Genomic DNA, 15,524 nt, shown 5'->3' with positions numbered 1-15,524 from the left:
TTTTAGTGCATCTCTTACTTTTCACTTTTGTATTCTCCTTGTCTGGTTCCTGGCATAGTACGCTATAATCTAGACGCTAGACACTGTGGTCGTTGCTGATCTCAGCCCCTGATTCCCTATCGTAGCAAAATCATGTTTGCAGGTGTATTATAGCAGGAAGCTGAGACAATTGTCGACGAGTTACGTATGGAATCAGGAAAGAAGGACGCTGCAACCTGCAAAGTAGTAGTGCTCGTATCTACTAGAAAAGGTTTAATTTAAAAGTGGGAGATTCCGTATCGTCACAGAAAGGTATTATTTTTAACACAGTACTTTAGGATAAGCTACGCGAACCAATAACAGGTAATAAACCGCCCCTACACAATTTCTAGATTATTGACTAAATCACACTATGTCCAAAGATAGGCTAGGTGTTTACTTATCACCTCTATAATAATAAATAAACCAAGCTGTTATAAGCTTTATAATTAGACCCTAACTGTGAATACAAAGGATAGAGATATTCTATAATCAGGACCTTATTAATGATCTAGGCGAGAAAGCAACCGTCATTGAAAATAGAAATAAACGGTTGGGGAGCACCTGTTCTCGAGACGAAAGCTGTAAATTTGCAGTGATGAAATTATTCGTTTTTTTATAGTATCTATTTATAGAACATTGCACTCCTCGGGTACTATATACGGTTTCATGTTGTACCAATGATGTCAAAAAGGAAACATTCAATGTCGTACAGGCAAAAACAAATATTATTATCTCCAGTCGCCATGCATGGATATTTATCCATGCATGCATGCTTACGTAGATTTAATAGGCCGAGGCTGGACAAAGCGGCGGCGGCGGCAAGCCTGGATGAATGGAGTATTATTGCAGCCCAGCCTCGAATGGGATGCGCGATTTTTGTGTATGTTTTTTTTTTATAAATCCTGGTTGAATAATAAGAGTAGACAAAACAGACGAAAAAAAAAAAAAAAGAAAAGGTCCCCCCCAAAAAGGCAATGACGGAGATAGAGTAAAAAAAATCAAAAGATGGAAAAGAATCATATTTTCCCGGATAAATCCCCGGCGTGGAAAATGCATCCATCCAGTATGCAAGGCTATTCTTAGATGAATCATGATGGTATTGTTGTTCACCGACTACTGAGCGCCAAGCCCCGTCTGGTCCTAGTGCCCGCTCTTTCTCTGCCTCCTCACTTTCCCTCTCTCGCTCTCGCTCTCCCTTCTCTTTCTCTTCTCTCTGCTCCCTCTGCCTCTCTCGCTCTCGCCACACGATCCGATCCTGTGGACATCAAGGCCCGTTGCCTTTGGGTCCCTCTGGTCTCTATATCGACCGCTTCGAATTTCTTTTCAGCCACGCCCTCTCCCTTGGTGACCTAGCCTAAACCCGCCGCTGTCCGACGCTCCGGCCAACCACCAAGCCCGACATTCCTGCTCATCCCCCCTCTGCCCACCACACAGGTACGTTTTATCGTGATATTGTTTTTTTGAACCTCGCGTTCTTTGCAAGACGTCTATGTCTGCAAATGTGCACGCAATTCCCATCCCCTCGGGCATTCGCCGTGTCCAGACCGACCGCGTGACGCGAGCCTTGAGGGGGGAACAATGTCCCGCCAAGCCAAGGCAGGCGCCCGATCTAAGGCTGAGATCGGGTCGTCTTGTCAACCTTGCCTCAAACACACACCACAGTCCTTTCTTCTTCTTCCCACTCTCCACACTCTCCACCCTTGTCTCATCCTCTTCCCTTTTATTGACTGCAACTCTCGATTCTTCTTCTTCTTCCTTTTTTTTTTTTTTACCCTCCTGTGCTTTTGCACTTGTTTTCTCACCTCCCTCTTGTTGCTGACCGACTCTTTCTCCTGCAACAGAATCATTCTCACCGCCTTACAGCCAAGATGACGACCATGGATTTGCGGGTCGGTAACAAGTACCGTATTGGTCGCAAGATTGGAAGCGGTAGTTTTGGTGACATCTACTTGGGTACGCATATTTTGTCTCGCCGGATCTCTTTTTAGCCACAAAAAACTAATCACTAATCCTGCAGGCACCAACATCATCTCTGGAGAAGAGATCGCTATTAAGCTGGAGAGCGTCAAGGCCAAGCACCCCCAGCTCGAATATGAAGCCCGTGTCTACAAGTCCCTAGCCGGCGGTGTGGGCATCCCCTTCGTGCGCTGGTTCGGCACCGAATGTGACTACAATGCCATGGTCATCGACCTTCTCGGCCCCAGTCTGGAAGACCTGTTCAACTTCTGCAACCGAAAGTTCTCCCTCAAGACCGTCCTGCTCCTGGCCGACCAGCTGATCTCCCGCATCGAATACATCCACGCCAAGTCGTTCATCCACCGAGACATCAAGCCCGACAACTTCCTCATGGGCATTGGCAAGCGTGGAAACCAGGTGAACGTCATTGACTTTGGTCTGGCCAAGAAGTACCGTGACCCCAAGACTCACTTCCACATCCCCTACCGTGAGAACAAGAACTTGACTGGCACTGCCCGTTATGCCAGTATCAACACCCATCTCGGCGTTGAGCAGTCTCGCCGCGACGACATGGAGTCTCTGGGCTATGTCATGCTCTACTTTTGCCGTGGTTCCCTTCCCTGGCAAGGTCTCAAAGCCGCTACCAAGAAGCAAAAGTACGACCGCATCATGGAGAAGAAGATGACGACCCCCACCGAGGTTTTGTGCCGCGGTTTCCCGAATGAGTTTGCCATTTACTTGAACTACACTCGCTCTCTACGTTTCGACGACAAGCCGGACTACTCCTATCTGCGCAAGATTTTCCGCGACCTCTTTGTCCGCGAGTCGTTCCAGTACGACTATGTCTTCGACTGGACCGTCTACAAATACCAGAAAAACGCTGCCATGATCGTCGACGCCGCCAACCCCAAGAAGGACAAGGATGCCGAAGACCAACAGCGCCGAGCACCGGCTCCCGCTGCTCTGCCCAACCAGGCCGCTGCCCCCAAACCCGGCGCCATTTCCAGCCAGCGCCGCAAAGTCATGGAGCGTGGCGGTCTCGACACCCCCGATACCAACCGAGCTGTTGGAGGAAGTGACAGGATGTGAGTACTTGCTATCTAGGTTCCGTGTAGGGGCCCCCTTTTTTTTCTCTTTCCTCTGTGCGTTTGCTGGATTGAGTGACGGCAGTGGGGGAAAAATTCTTGAATTCAAGACTCTGACTAATCTCATAGTCTCCGGCGTTAGGCTTCGTTCTGCTTCAAAGGGTGTTGCTGCAGGTGCTTATGGATCTGCCGGTCACCGTTCGAAGCGGGACGATGGTACTGGAGCCCAATGGTATTGATTTTTCATTGTAGCATGGCACTTTTCCTAACCCGGAAATGCTGTTTGCTGGCCTTTGGTCTCCCAGAATCAAGCAGAACGACGACAAGCGACAGACCTTCAATTTTCTCTCCTCATGGGCAGCATTCAAGTTCTCTTATGCAATCTGCGCTTCGAATCCTTCTCCTAGTTTCGTGTGTTTCGACATCTTTTGACGTGGAAATTTCCTTCACTCTCCCCCCCGTTTTCGTATATTTAAAGATGTCTACCTGTTTCTCCGGTTATTCAAATTGGCGCTCTCAGCATCGATCCGGTTGAAGTGTGACTTGCATCTTGTGCTCGCATTCTTCTCGGAGCACCAGCTGTGACACCTGCCTCTTTTTACTTGCCGTGATTTTTTTCTCTCTCGAAACAGGACTATTATGGCTCTATCCTCTACCGCTCTCCCTCGACTAGTTTCTGCTCTTCTGAAGCACATGGGATTTACCTACTGTTTCTTTCCATGAACGGTCGGGGATGTCTAGGATATCGAGACTTTGCTGGGTTCCTCCGTCTTGAGTGATTGACGCACGCCTACATTTGGATGTCACCAACACTGTCGTACCGAGGTCCCAATCTTTCCTTTTTATTTATTTATTTCTATGCTGCATTGTTACCTGTTGACTGTTTTTCCCCCGCCCCTCTCATCCCACCTAGTGATTTCTCCTCTCTCTTTTATTTCGGCTTTGACATGTTTGTTGATTGGTATTTGCTATGACTTGGTTATTATTTATTATCTCGACGTGAAATTGATGGTCAAGGGGACGGAATGAGTGAAGTGAGAGACGCGTCCGATGGGGGAAGGGCTGACTAGCAACGGCAATGGCTCGTTTCGGCTGATGGAAGACTTTGTTGAGCATGTTTACAGGAGTCGATGTGCTTTGATCTTCTCAGAGGCCAAAGGTGTTGTTGTCCAGGCTTCGGCCTTTTTTCTTTCTTTCTCATCTTCAATGGTATCTGGCGACGGAAATGGCTAGGGTCGCTTCCGGGGTGGTGTCACGTCGAGCGTGCTGTTTTTACTGCTGAAATATGTTTTCTTTTGCTCTTTTTATGATCTTGCCTATCCTAAATCCTCTGGGTATAGAAAGGGCTTGTAGGAGCTGAACAGCGGCACGCCAGGGCCCTGTTCTTCACCGCATCTCCCTCTCCGCCCTTCCCTCTAGCAGCTTATCCGAATACAGACTTTCCCAAACAACCGGTAGTTCTTTTACCTGGTCTTTTCATTCGAAGATCTTCATTCCCCTGGCCGTAGACTTGTAGTTGGTAGGGCGTGCTTCACCGAGATGCTTGGAAAATTGCTGTCTTGGCCCCCAAGACGCATCTCAAGCTTTGACTGTCTCAACGCAGGCATGTCCTTGCATATGTACTATTATTGAGTAAGTTCTGTGTATGATGTGTTGTGGCGTTGTCTCGAGTCACCGCTATTACGGGACGATCTCAGATCCTGCATTAGAAACCATACGTACGTACTTGATCAGTAGTCCGGGAGAGGCTTATTCTTCTTCTTATTACTTGCCAGGATGCAAAAGTAGTAGTATAACTAAGCTTCAGCTGATAGTAGCGCCTGGGACTAAAACAAAAAACGGCCGACACTTTCTTAGTCTCGGTTTAATTTACCTAGTTTACGTCGTTGATTTGCTTGATTCCTGCTCCGAGCCTCGGACGCTGGCCGAACAAAGTGTTCTAGCCCCAGTTCTTGATGTCATTTTCGGTCATTTCTTTCTTTTTTATTGTGTGTTTCATGGTTTATTATAGCATATTATCATAGATTATATTGTTCCAATTTCATGTAAACTAGTCGTGCCTCTGTTTTTCCATGATACTTTGGATTGGCAGCGGCCCGGACGATTTCCTGGACTGAAGGTAGCATTAAAAGCGATCATTAATATAGTAGCTAATAAGACTAGAGGACGTGTTATTATTAAGCGGAGGATAATTAAGGATTCAATGTTCCTTCGATCAGTCTCTCATTGGTTGGCCCTTTTACTCATTCGGCTACACCGACATCACGTCTCATTCGATCGTTGAAAATCATCACCACTATTCCATCCCTCCCACCCTGGTTGGTTTTTCTGGACCCCGGTCGGGTCTGGTCCCCCCGGTGGCTGCTGGCTAACTGCATGAGGGTGCGACGGTACGTGCTTATTATTATTGCTTGTTGATTATTATTATTCAATAAGAAGGAACATTCAACCGGTCCGTCGTGGCGGTAGTGAGAGAGGTCTTAAACTCTTCTAGAATCTCACCTCCCCGTTTTCCCTTTCGCCTTTCGCCCCAGTTCTACACTTTGATTGTCTGCAGACAGACAGGCAGACAAACAAGCAGGCATGGACTATTCATATTTCAATCCGCCGGCGCAGCAGCAGCAGCAGCAGCCACATCAACAACAGCAACAACAACCATCTTCTTATCATCATCTGTTCGGTCTGCCTCCTGCCGGTACCCCTCATCCCGAGGAGTTTGGCAGTGTGTCGCAACCTTCGGTCCGCCGCCCTTCGACTCCTTCATTGATATTCTTCAATACTGACATATATTTATTTCTATCTTCTCTAGATCGAGCAGGTCGCTTTTGATTATAATAACTATGGCTCTTTCCCCTCCTCATTCCCGGGAATGGGCGTCGCGCCGCCACACTCCCCGCCCGAGTCGTTTACACGGAACTCGAACAAGTCGACTGACATCAGCGACGAGTTGGTCGGAGTAGGAGGCAGAGGAGTAACTGCTGCTCAGAGCCAGGCGATGCTAGACAATTTCGACGATGGGCTGGCAGACCGCAAGTCTGGTCGTAGTAGTAGCGAGGAGAAGGAGATTCTGACGCCGGCTCAGAACCGGCGCAAGGCTCAGAACAGAGCTGCGTATGTTTTGTCTCTTGTTTATCAATTTCTACACTTTTTTTTTCTTTTTTCGAACGGTTGAATTAATGCGTTAGGGGTGCAGTCAGCGGGCATTCCGCGAACGCAAGGAGCGCCACGTGCGCGAGCTCGAGCAGAAGCTCAATGACCTCGAACAAACATCGACAGATTTGCACGCCGACAACGAACGCCTAAAGCGCGAGCTCGCCCGGATCGCGACCGAAAACGAGATCCTGCGGGCGACCGGTTCGAAGCAAAACGGAAATAACAATGACAACGGCGATTCTCATGAGATCAACGATCACCATCACAATCGTCATCACAGTGACAATCACACCACGACTGGACCCCTCAAGTTCTCGCCCATTGATGTCCAGAAAAGCATTGCCGATAGCAGCAAGGATGGCAACCTGCCACATCGCATCGTCATCAGTGACAAAACCGGTGAGCGGCTGCTCAATGCCCGCGCCACCTGGGATATGATACAGGACCATTCGCTGTTTAAGCAAGGGCTTGTCGATATCGGCGACGTTTGTAATCGGCTAAAAGGCTTTGAAAAGTGTGATGGACAGGGCCCCGTCTTTGAAGAAGGATGTGTGAGGAAAGCAATTGAGGAGAGCGTTGGTTGTGGGAATGATGAGCTTATTTGACAAAGTCTAGCTATGTAGCTCTTCTTGCACATACTTTTTTCTCTCTTTCCTATTGTTGACATGACATTGGGCGTTTTTTTTTGCTAAGGCTATGATTGATGGGAATACGGACATGGGATACATACATTTGAAGACGGTACGGTTTTGGATTTATTGTCCAGCAATTGATTGATGGGTTTTTTTGCGTTGCAGCGATGGCGTACTTTTTTGGTATACATAACACTAGCACGAAGTATATATTCACTTGATACATGTTACGTATGGGCTTTTTGTTCTTTTCTTTTTTGTTCTTTGAGCTTGTCAAGGATTGCAAGCATGAGTCTGATAGAAACAATCTAGGAGGGAGTGATCAATACTCCACGACTGTTTATGTATGAACACAATTGACATGCTTGTATCAATTGATATGACACAAAGTAACAGGTTGTTCGAGCCTATTATGTAGTATGTGTCGAGTCAACCAGATCATTATCTGAGTCATGCGTGCCAATATCGAGGTTATCCTCCCCGAGTATACACCTCGGCTTTTCCTGGGATATTTCCCGGATTTGGTCAGCCTTAAACGAGACTAGTATTTTCAATCCCAGTCGTCATCGTCCTCGTCCTCGGGCTTGTTTGTTTCATGGTCGCTATAGTCGGAATCATTTTGTTTTCGGAGACGGAGATCGCCTTCTTTGACAGCTCCGATATCAACAAGAACTTTTTCCACGTCTGTGAATTGAGTGTCAGTTTACTTATCACGTCTCCAGAAATTTTGACAACTAACCCTCGACCTTCGTCCTCACTCCCTTGAGTTCGCGTAGAGTCACGTATTGTTTTTGAATCTCTCCGTCTTTATAAGCAAGAATGGTAGGCGTATTGCGCTCGGGATAGCCCTCTATGCACATGTCTCCTCTGATCTCACAGAACTTGACATCTCCGTATTTGGCGGCCAGCTGTCGCCATATCTCACTTAGGACACGAGACTCGACATTGCCCCCCATCGACGTTAGATTCACCAATACAAATGCATCGGATGAAGCCTCGGTCACTTCCCGGGCATAGTCTGTCTTTTGGAGCGGATACACTTGGTTGTAGACGCTTGCTTTTTGTAACGTTGCTATCTCTGCCACTCGCTTCTTCCTAAAAAAACATTGCGAATGCTTTAGTCTATGATAAACAACTTGGCGCGAACCAGATGCGAACCTGTATTGCTCCAGAAATTCCTCGTCCTCTTCATCTTCAAGAGCGTCTAGCTCGTCGAGATCTTTATCTTCGAGTCGGTTCTCATGGGCTTTTCGCTCGGCCTCGAGAATGGCTTCTTGGATTATCGGGGTGGGGGACGGTGGCTTTTCGGGGATGACGCCGTGCTTGCGAAGAATATCATTCCTGCCTGGAGGTTAGAGGGGTCTTTCGAAAAGAGTGGATAGATGCGGTCATGTACCATTCAGTGTCTGCATTCGGATTGTCAACGGGGACATTCACGGGCATATCCATTTTGAAGAGAGAAAGAAAAGAAAATATTGGGCAAAGAGTAATGATTTGAGAGTTAATGTGTTAAGCTGGAGGAGGCTCATGCAAGCGCAAGCATGGAACGCCGCATGTTTGCACTGTTTGGCCCCACAAGGAGACTCGGAAGGCCACCTGGAGATCCAGTCGCTAGCTACAACAACAATAATACTAATCGACCTGCACCTCCCAAGCAATCAATTTGTCCAGCTCTCGGTCTTGCAACGAGCGGCTTCCTCATTGCCGGCTTGATCGCTAGGTCGACTCTTCTTTTTGCTCTCCCTTGTTTTTTTCCGACGAAGAATGAAGGCGCGGTAGCCCTGTACACCGCCCCCCTCTCTCCACGTTTTAACGATCACTCGCGAATAACGCCCAAGCAATACACGATTTAACACAAGCATATCCCTTTTTTTCCCTCTCTCTCCCGTCCGTCGCTGGAAATTTAGGCGGCACCAGTCACAATGAGTTACATGAAGAAGGACGAGGATGCGGATCAAACTATGATCAAGCTTGACCGCACCTCTGTCTTCCAGGATGGTACGACCCTGCCCTTTTTGGTCTCTCCTATGGTGTGATTATTCTAATTCTCAACTCACCCATACAGCGAGACTATTCAATTCGTCCCCAATTTCTCCTCGAAGATGTCGTACGCTCCTCACGAAAATCGCCGTTCTACTATTCACAGGAGAGAAGTTCCCGACCAATGAGGCCACCACGCTCTTCTTTGGCATCTCCAAGCTTTTCCAGAATAAGGACCCTTCGTTGCGGCAGATGGTGTACTTGATCCTCAAGGAGCTCGCCAACACAGCCGAAGATGTTATTATGTCAACTAGCATTATCATGAAGGACACCGCTGTCGGCAGTGACGTCTTGTATCGCGCCAACGCGATTCGGGCATTGTGCCGCATCATTGATGTACGTGCTCAATATATTAATATAGCCAGGACCGTCTAACAGAAGAATGGCAGGCTACAACCGTCCAGGGCATTGAACGATTAATAAAGACCGCCATTGTTGACAAGACTCCCTCCGTGTCGTCCGCCGCGCTGGTATCCTCGTATCACCTCCTTCCAATTGCGCGCGATGTGGTTCGCAGGTGGCAGAGCGAGACGCAAGAAGCCGCTTCGTCGGCCAAGACATCGACTGGATTCCTCGGCTTCTCGTCTGGCCAGAACCATGCCATCTCGCAGGCCAACTATATGACCCAATACCATGCCATTGGCCTTTTGTATCAAATGCGCTCGCACGACAGAATGGCTTTGGTCAAGATGGTGCAGCAATACGGTGCAGCTGGCGCAGTCAAGAGTCCAGCCGCTGTTGTGCTACTTGTCCGTCTGGCCGCTAAGCTTGCAGAGGAAGACGCAGGCCTGAGAAAACCAATGATGCAGATGCTTGATGGCTGGCTCCGACACAAGCATGAAATGGTCAACTTCGAGGCTGCCAAGGCCATTTGCGATATGAAGGACGTGACTGACGCCGAAGCCTCCCAAGCCGTGCACGTTTTGCAGCTGTTCCTTTCCTCTCCGCGCTCCATCACCAAGTTTGCCGCCATCCGGATTCTGCACGCCTTCGCTTCGTTCAAGCCCCATGTCGTGAATCAATGCAACCCAGATATTGAGTCTCTTATCTCCAATACCAACCGATCAATTGCCACATTCGCTATTACTACGTTGCTCAAAACCGGTAACGAGGCCAGTGTGGATCGTCTTATGAAACAGATCTCGGGCTTCATGGCAGATATCACCGATGAATTCAAGATCACCGTTGTCGAGGCTATCAGGACTCTGTGCTTGAAATTCCCAAGCAAGCAAGCCAGCATGCTCACTTTCCTCAGTGGCATTCTTCGGGATGAGGGTGGCTATGAGTTTAAGCGTAGCGTTGTTGAAAGCATGTTCGACCTTATCAAATTTGTCCCTGGCAGCAAGGAAGATGGTGAGTTCTCTTTTATTTTTCCGGTCCTCTTTTTCGTGCATGCTCTAACAGAATATAGCGCTTTCACATCTCTGCGAGTTCATCGAGGATTGCGAGTTTACCAAGCTTTCTGTGAGAATCTTGCATCTTCTGGGTAGTGAAGGCCCAAAGACCCCCCAGCCTACCAAATATATCCGTTATATCTACAACCGAGTGGTTCTCGAAAACGCCTTGGTTCGCGCAGCTGCCGTCACTGCCTTGGCCAAGTTCGGTGTGGGCCAGTCAGACCCAGAAGTCAAGGCCAGCGTGTCTGTTCTCCTCACCAGATGCTTGGACGACATAGATGACGAAGTGCGTGATCGTGCAGCTCTTAATCTTCGCCTGATGAGCGAGGAAGATGAAATCGCCAATCGTTTTGTCAAGAATGGTAAGCTCTTTCTTTCTTTCTTTCTTTCTTTCTAAATTATGCTAACATCGCGAAAAGAGTCCACGTACTCGCTGTCCACATTTGAACACCAGTTGGTCATGTATGTCACTTCTACGGACAAGGAAACTTTCGCCACCGCTTTCGACATTTCTTCTATTCCTGTTGTTTCTCACGAGCAAGCACTCGCCGAGGAAAGAACCAAGAAACTCACGTCTGCGACGCCCACCCTCAAGGCTCCTTCAACCGGGCCATCAAAGGCTCAAGTTAGTGGCGCTGTAGAGGGTGCCGCTTCTGCCGCCGCTGCTACCCAAAAGTATGCCGAACAACTTGCTCGCATTCCCGAACTCAAAGAATACGGTACCCTTCTCAAATCATCCGGCACTGTGGAGCTCACCGAGAGCGAAACCGAATATGTCGTGTCCGCCGTCAAGCATATTTTTAAAGAACATGTTGTTTTGCAATATAACATCAAGAATACTTTGCCCGACACAATTCTCGAGGATGTCTCGGTAGTGGCAACACCATCGGATGAGGATGAAGTCCTTGAGGAGGACTTTACTGTTCCATGCCCCAAGCTGCCAGCTAACGAGCCCGGTATTGTTTACATCGCGTTCAAGAAGATCAGTGAAGAGAGTGCTTTCCCAACTACCTCATTCACCAACAATCTCAAATTCACCAGCAAAGAGATTGACCCGTCTACTGGTGAACCTGAAGACTCGGGCTATGAGGATGAATACCAAGTTGAAGACTTGGAACTTAGCGGCAGTGACTACGTTATTCCCAACTTTGCTGGTAGCTTTGATCATGTATGGGAGCAGACTGGCGCCAATGGAGAAGAAGCTAGCGAGACGTTCCAGCTCAGTAATGTCAAGAGCATTGCCGGTAAGTTACATACATCTCTTCCAAGGTCAACAAAAAAAAAAGAATCACACTGACAATTCAATCTCCAGATGCCACCGAACAACTCATCAACGCCCTCTCTCTACAGCCCCTCGAAGGCACAGATGTGGCCCTCAGCAACACGACACACACTCTCAAGCTCTACGGCAAAACTGTGTCTGGCGGTCGCGTAGCAGGTCTTGTCAAGATGGCCTTTTCCGCGCGCACCGGTGTGACAACCAAGGTATCTGTTCGCGCTGAAGAAGAAGGATTTGCCGCGGCTATTGTGTCATCGGTCAGTTAAAGAAAAAAAAAACCAAAAAAACCCGCCAACCAACCAACCAACCAATCAAGAACAAACAAATGACATTTTTGGAATTATTTTTTTCTTTATTGTTTTCCCCACCTTCTCTGTTATCACAGGGTGGTTGTGATGATAACCCGGGAAAATATTATATCCCCAAGACTTGTAGATAACTATGCGTGCCTTTTCGTCTTCTTTTTTTCACCGGCATTATTTTTATTTTTAATCCTTATTTCCACTTGTAGAGAGTGTCTGGTGGTATGCCATGAAGAATGAAAGGGGAAAAAAAGGATTTCTTTTACTGTGTGTGTGTGTGTGTGAGAAGCGTTTGAAGTTTGATGGAAAATGAAAATTTCTCTATATATAGATATTCGGGTGTCCCTTCAGATAATGCGTTGAGCTTTTCAATGTTCAATTGGTAGCATAATTAGGCTCTACCTGTGTAGACAGAGCTAGCCATCAGACATCTGGAGCAATAAAATGTAAGAAGAAAAAAGTGAATCGTCACTATTGAAATTTTTTTTGGCAGTAGTACTCTCTATGTACAAAAAAAAGTTCAAAGTAAACACAGTCAAGTTAAATTTCGTAACTATATTCCAAGTAGCTAGTTGCCTGATAAATTTCATTTTCATCAGTCAAAATAATATGTACCAGGATCAAACTCAATCGTCTCATCGGATATTTGCAGTTTATCCCCCCTCTTCTCGGCGTGCTCTAGAAGCGCATCGTCAAGATCGTCGTACTCACCAAACATGGTGTGGAAGCCGACGGCTCGGAGGTTTGGCAAACCCTGATGGAGTGTATCGATGATGAATTGCATGGACAAGTCGAGCTTGTCACCAGTGTGCGTGTGGCCGAATTCAAGAACCTCGAGGGCCAGATCGGTCTTCCGGCATTGGATCAGCGTGAAGAAGATATCCTGCACCAAATCCCCCGGGACGCCGAGGAAAAGGAGATTGGGTAAGAAATTTGGAATCAGGTTGATGCATTCGGGCTGGAGACCCCGGTTGTAGGTCGAAATTGAGAGCCTTTTCAGGGTCTGTTGAAGGGAGAGTTTGTCTAGGATGCCCGTCATTATTTCGTAAGAGAGGTTCATGCAGTGTTGTAGAGATAGCGAAGACATGATTTCCGGCCATGGAAAGGTAGCCATGTTTACGTCTATTGTTCCGCTGAGCTGGAGTGTCTGTAGTTTGCGCGGCCATTTCAGTCCCTCTTTATCCAATGCTTCCTGGGTGATGCGCATGAACCGAGGAGTGCGCAAACAGGCTAGTCGTTCCATAGACCGTATCGTTTTCCGTATGTGTTCTAACGAGAAGGACTCGTGAACCAAGGACAGGTCCAAGTATCGCATTTTGGTGCATTTGGAAAGCGGCGAGAGACAATTGACACTGACAGCAAACGCCCAGATTAGAATGCAAGGTTGATCGTATTGATAGATTTGACTCACGAAAACCCAGAAGCCGGAGCAAGGAACACTTCCAAATTCCCCTTCACCCGGTTAATTAACCGCGCGGTCATACTGTTGGAGCTGTGATGGACCAGCTTGCTCAAATCCAGCCGGCGTACCAGCCCACCCAGGTCTTTGCTCTTCTTCGGGCCCCCGGCGGGGGGGCACATGATGGTCGTGAACTTTTGGTATGTGTTTCCTCCCTCGAGTTTTGGTCGTGCATAGAGAAACGACAGCGTCGCAGAGTACCACTGATGCGAAACCAGGCAAAGATTGTACAAGGCTTTCTGGCGTTCTCTGCCACTTAGGCTGCGGTCAACGCGGGACACAATCTGCAGGATGATTTCGGTCGGGACGAAGATTTCGACGGCGGACGGCATTTCTGGCAAGGTATCCATGAACGCTCCATTATAGAAAACTCGCAAAGGACTACTGTTGGCAAGGGTCGCGTTGGCGGCGAAAGCATTTCTCTGACGAAACTCGGGCTGGTAGAGGATGATGTCAGGTAGAATACTGCGTTCTGGGCCCGCCTCGCCGATAAGTGCGATGCTAGTGGATCCACTATTATATCGACATGCAATACGGAGGTAACTATATAACCCATATTCCTTGTACTGTTTGCTTTATATTGCCTCCATACCGAGTAGCCTCCTAGTCGGAGCCTAGTAACTTTTAAGTTCCAATATATAGTCTTTCCAGGCACCCGCCGCTTTACATCTACATTTACTCGAGCAGAATACCTCCAACAAACACCTATTCTGGTAAATAACGGCTGATACGTTTTGACAATATTGTTATTTTTTTTTTAGCTCTATTCTGTAATTTTTAATTTACAATTATATTCATTATTATTAAGGTTAACAAGATATCCATCTCAAGATATATATATTATAAAAGGATCTCTTTTAATAATTATTATAAACAACCAAGAGTATAACCCACACCGACGTCTTCAAGCCAATCACAAGTACGCCGGATCCAGGTCCGTAACATCAATTGATGCGTACGCGACATTCGAACGAAGCTTAAGCTTTACATATTGTCAAACCGGAATAAGACTACCAATTAACATCAATTCCCATAAGGGTTCCCTTTTTGGCATGGTGGTTAAAAAGTCTGACACAATACACATATGTAGTATCACGTGATATCTGAGCATGCTGACAACCACAACACCACCTGTCAACGCCAACGGCAGTGGCCTACCTACCATGTAGTTATCTCGTGAACCCCTCTGAGCATTGATCACATATTGACAAAATTATAATATGCCTAATACTGGCCGACCAAGCCGGGACTGTTATTCATGTCGAGAGCGGCGCATAAAGGTTTGCAGTTCATTGCACTTGACTTTTAACACGATATAGCTTGTTACTAATAATCTTCCATTTAACATTCCGTGTCTACGAAAAGGACATCCATGCCTGGTTACAGAGATGAACTAGATATGCGCTTTCGCGTAGAAACCGCAACCTCTTTTCAGTCTAAAATTGCCAAAGGTCGTGGCAAAACTACTAATACATCGAGAAGCATTATTCCCGCAAGCCACGAACACCGTCCATACACTCCAGTTAAGATCTTCGCGAGTACTGATGTAGAGCATCTTGCTCTCCACGGTACAGGTATTCCCTATGAAGCTGACGAAACATTTGCAATTTTATCTACATATTATTGTTCCCCGCTGCAATACCCCCTGGCAGACTCCCGGAGTGAGCACTCTATCCCATTCCTGATTCATCAATTCTCATCCGACGTTGCTATTGGCAATGCCGCCAACTCTTTTATCAATTTTTCGCACATAATTTCTAATGCCAAACAAGGATCACCACTATATTATGCCTGTAAGACTTTGGGGTCCTCTTATCTGTTAAGTGCCACTCGCTCTCATGATATTATGGGACAGGCTCAATCCTATGCAAACACTGTCGCTGCAATCAATTTAGCTCTTCAAGATTTTGAAGAATGCAAGGCTGACGGCACTTTATTAAGTATTTGGCTATTGAGACTATATACGGTAAGATTTTACATCCAGGGCTCGTCAAATATCAATATAACTCATATATTTACTCTCAAGGTCCTTTGGAGCACGCAAGATGGCATTGATTCTCTCATTGTTACATGTGAGTCGGATTTCCACTTTGAGGGCATGATGCAATTAGTTCGTCTTCGAGGTGTATCCCAATTTATGCGATCAGAAGGGCGAGATATTTTCTGGAACATCATATTTACTGTGGTATGGTTGGTTGAA

At 47.1% G+C, this 15,524-nt stretch overlaps 5 protein-coding genes across 5 annotated transcripts; 3 read left to right on the top strand and 2 right to left on the bottom strand.

The window, feature by feature from the left end:
* Positions 1-1,889: 1,889 nt before the first annotated feature.
* Positions 1,890-3,301, top strand: TRUGW13939_03710 (uncharacterized protein; the record flags this gene model as incomplete). The annotated part of the gene is made up of 3 exons (XM_035486890.1): positions 1,890-1,974; positions 2,039-3,062; positions 3,205-3,301. 3 exons carry the CDS (start codon positions 1,890-1,892, stop codon positions 3,299-3,301), a joined length of 1,206 nt encoding a protein of 401 aa, XP_035342783.1.
* A 2,344-nt stretch (positions 3,302-5,645) lies between these two features.
* On the top strand, positions 5,646-6,820 carry TRUGW13939_03709 (uncharacterized protein; the record flags this gene model as incomplete). The annotated part of the gene is made up of 3 exons (XM_035486889.1): positions 5,646-5,801; positions 5,872-6,173; positions 6,256-6,820. 3 exons carry the CDS (start codon positions 5,646-5,648, stop codon positions 6,818-6,820), a joined length of 1,023 nt encoding a protein of 340 aa, XP_035342782.1.
* Positions 6,821-7,397: 577 nt separating this feature from the next.
* On the bottom strand, positions 7,398-8,296 carry TRUGW13939_03708 (uncharacterized protein; the record flags this gene model as incomplete). Its single annotated transcript, XM_035486888.1, has 4 exons — positions 7,398-7,531; positions 7,587-7,942; positions 8,006-8,188; positions 8,244-8,296. 4 exons carry the CDS (start codon positions 8,294-8,296, stop codon positions 7,398-7,400), a joined length of 726 nt encoding a protein of 241 aa, XP_035342781.1.
* Positions 8,297-8,769: 473 nt separating this feature from the next.
* Positions 8,770-11,829, top strand: TRUGW13939_03707 (uncharacterized protein; the record flags this gene model as incomplete). The annotated part of the gene is made up of 6 exons (XM_035486887.1): positions 8,770-8,845; positions 8,913-9,223; positions 9,277-10,240; positions 10,299-10,646; positions 10,704-11,528; positions 11,597-11,829. The coding sequence occupies 6 exons, from the start codon at positions 8,770-8,772 to the stop codon at positions 11,827-11,829; spliced, it is 2,757 nt and encodes a 918-aa protein (XP_035342780.1).
* A 631-nt stretch (positions 11,830-12,460) lies between these two features.
* On the bottom strand, positions 12,461-13,656 carry TRUGW13939_03706 (uncharacterized protein; the record flags this gene model as incomplete). Its single annotated transcript, XM_035486886.1, has 2 exons — positions 12,461-13,217; positions 13,277-13,656. The coding sequence occupies 2 exons, from the start codon at positions 13,654-13,656 to the stop codon at positions 12,461-12,463; spliced, it is 1,137 nt and encodes a 378-aa protein (XP_035342779.1).
* Positions 13,657-15,524: the final 1,868 nt, after the last annotated feature.

Source organism: Talaromyces rugulosus, chromosome II (assembly GCF_013368755.1).
Source record: "Talaromyces rugulosus chromosome II, complete sequence".
NCBI lineage: Eukaryota > Fungi > Ascomycota > Eurotiomycetes > Eurotiales > Trichocomaceae > Talaromyces > Talaromyces rugulosus.
This window is presented reverse-complemented; position numbering and strand designations above follow the sequence as displayed.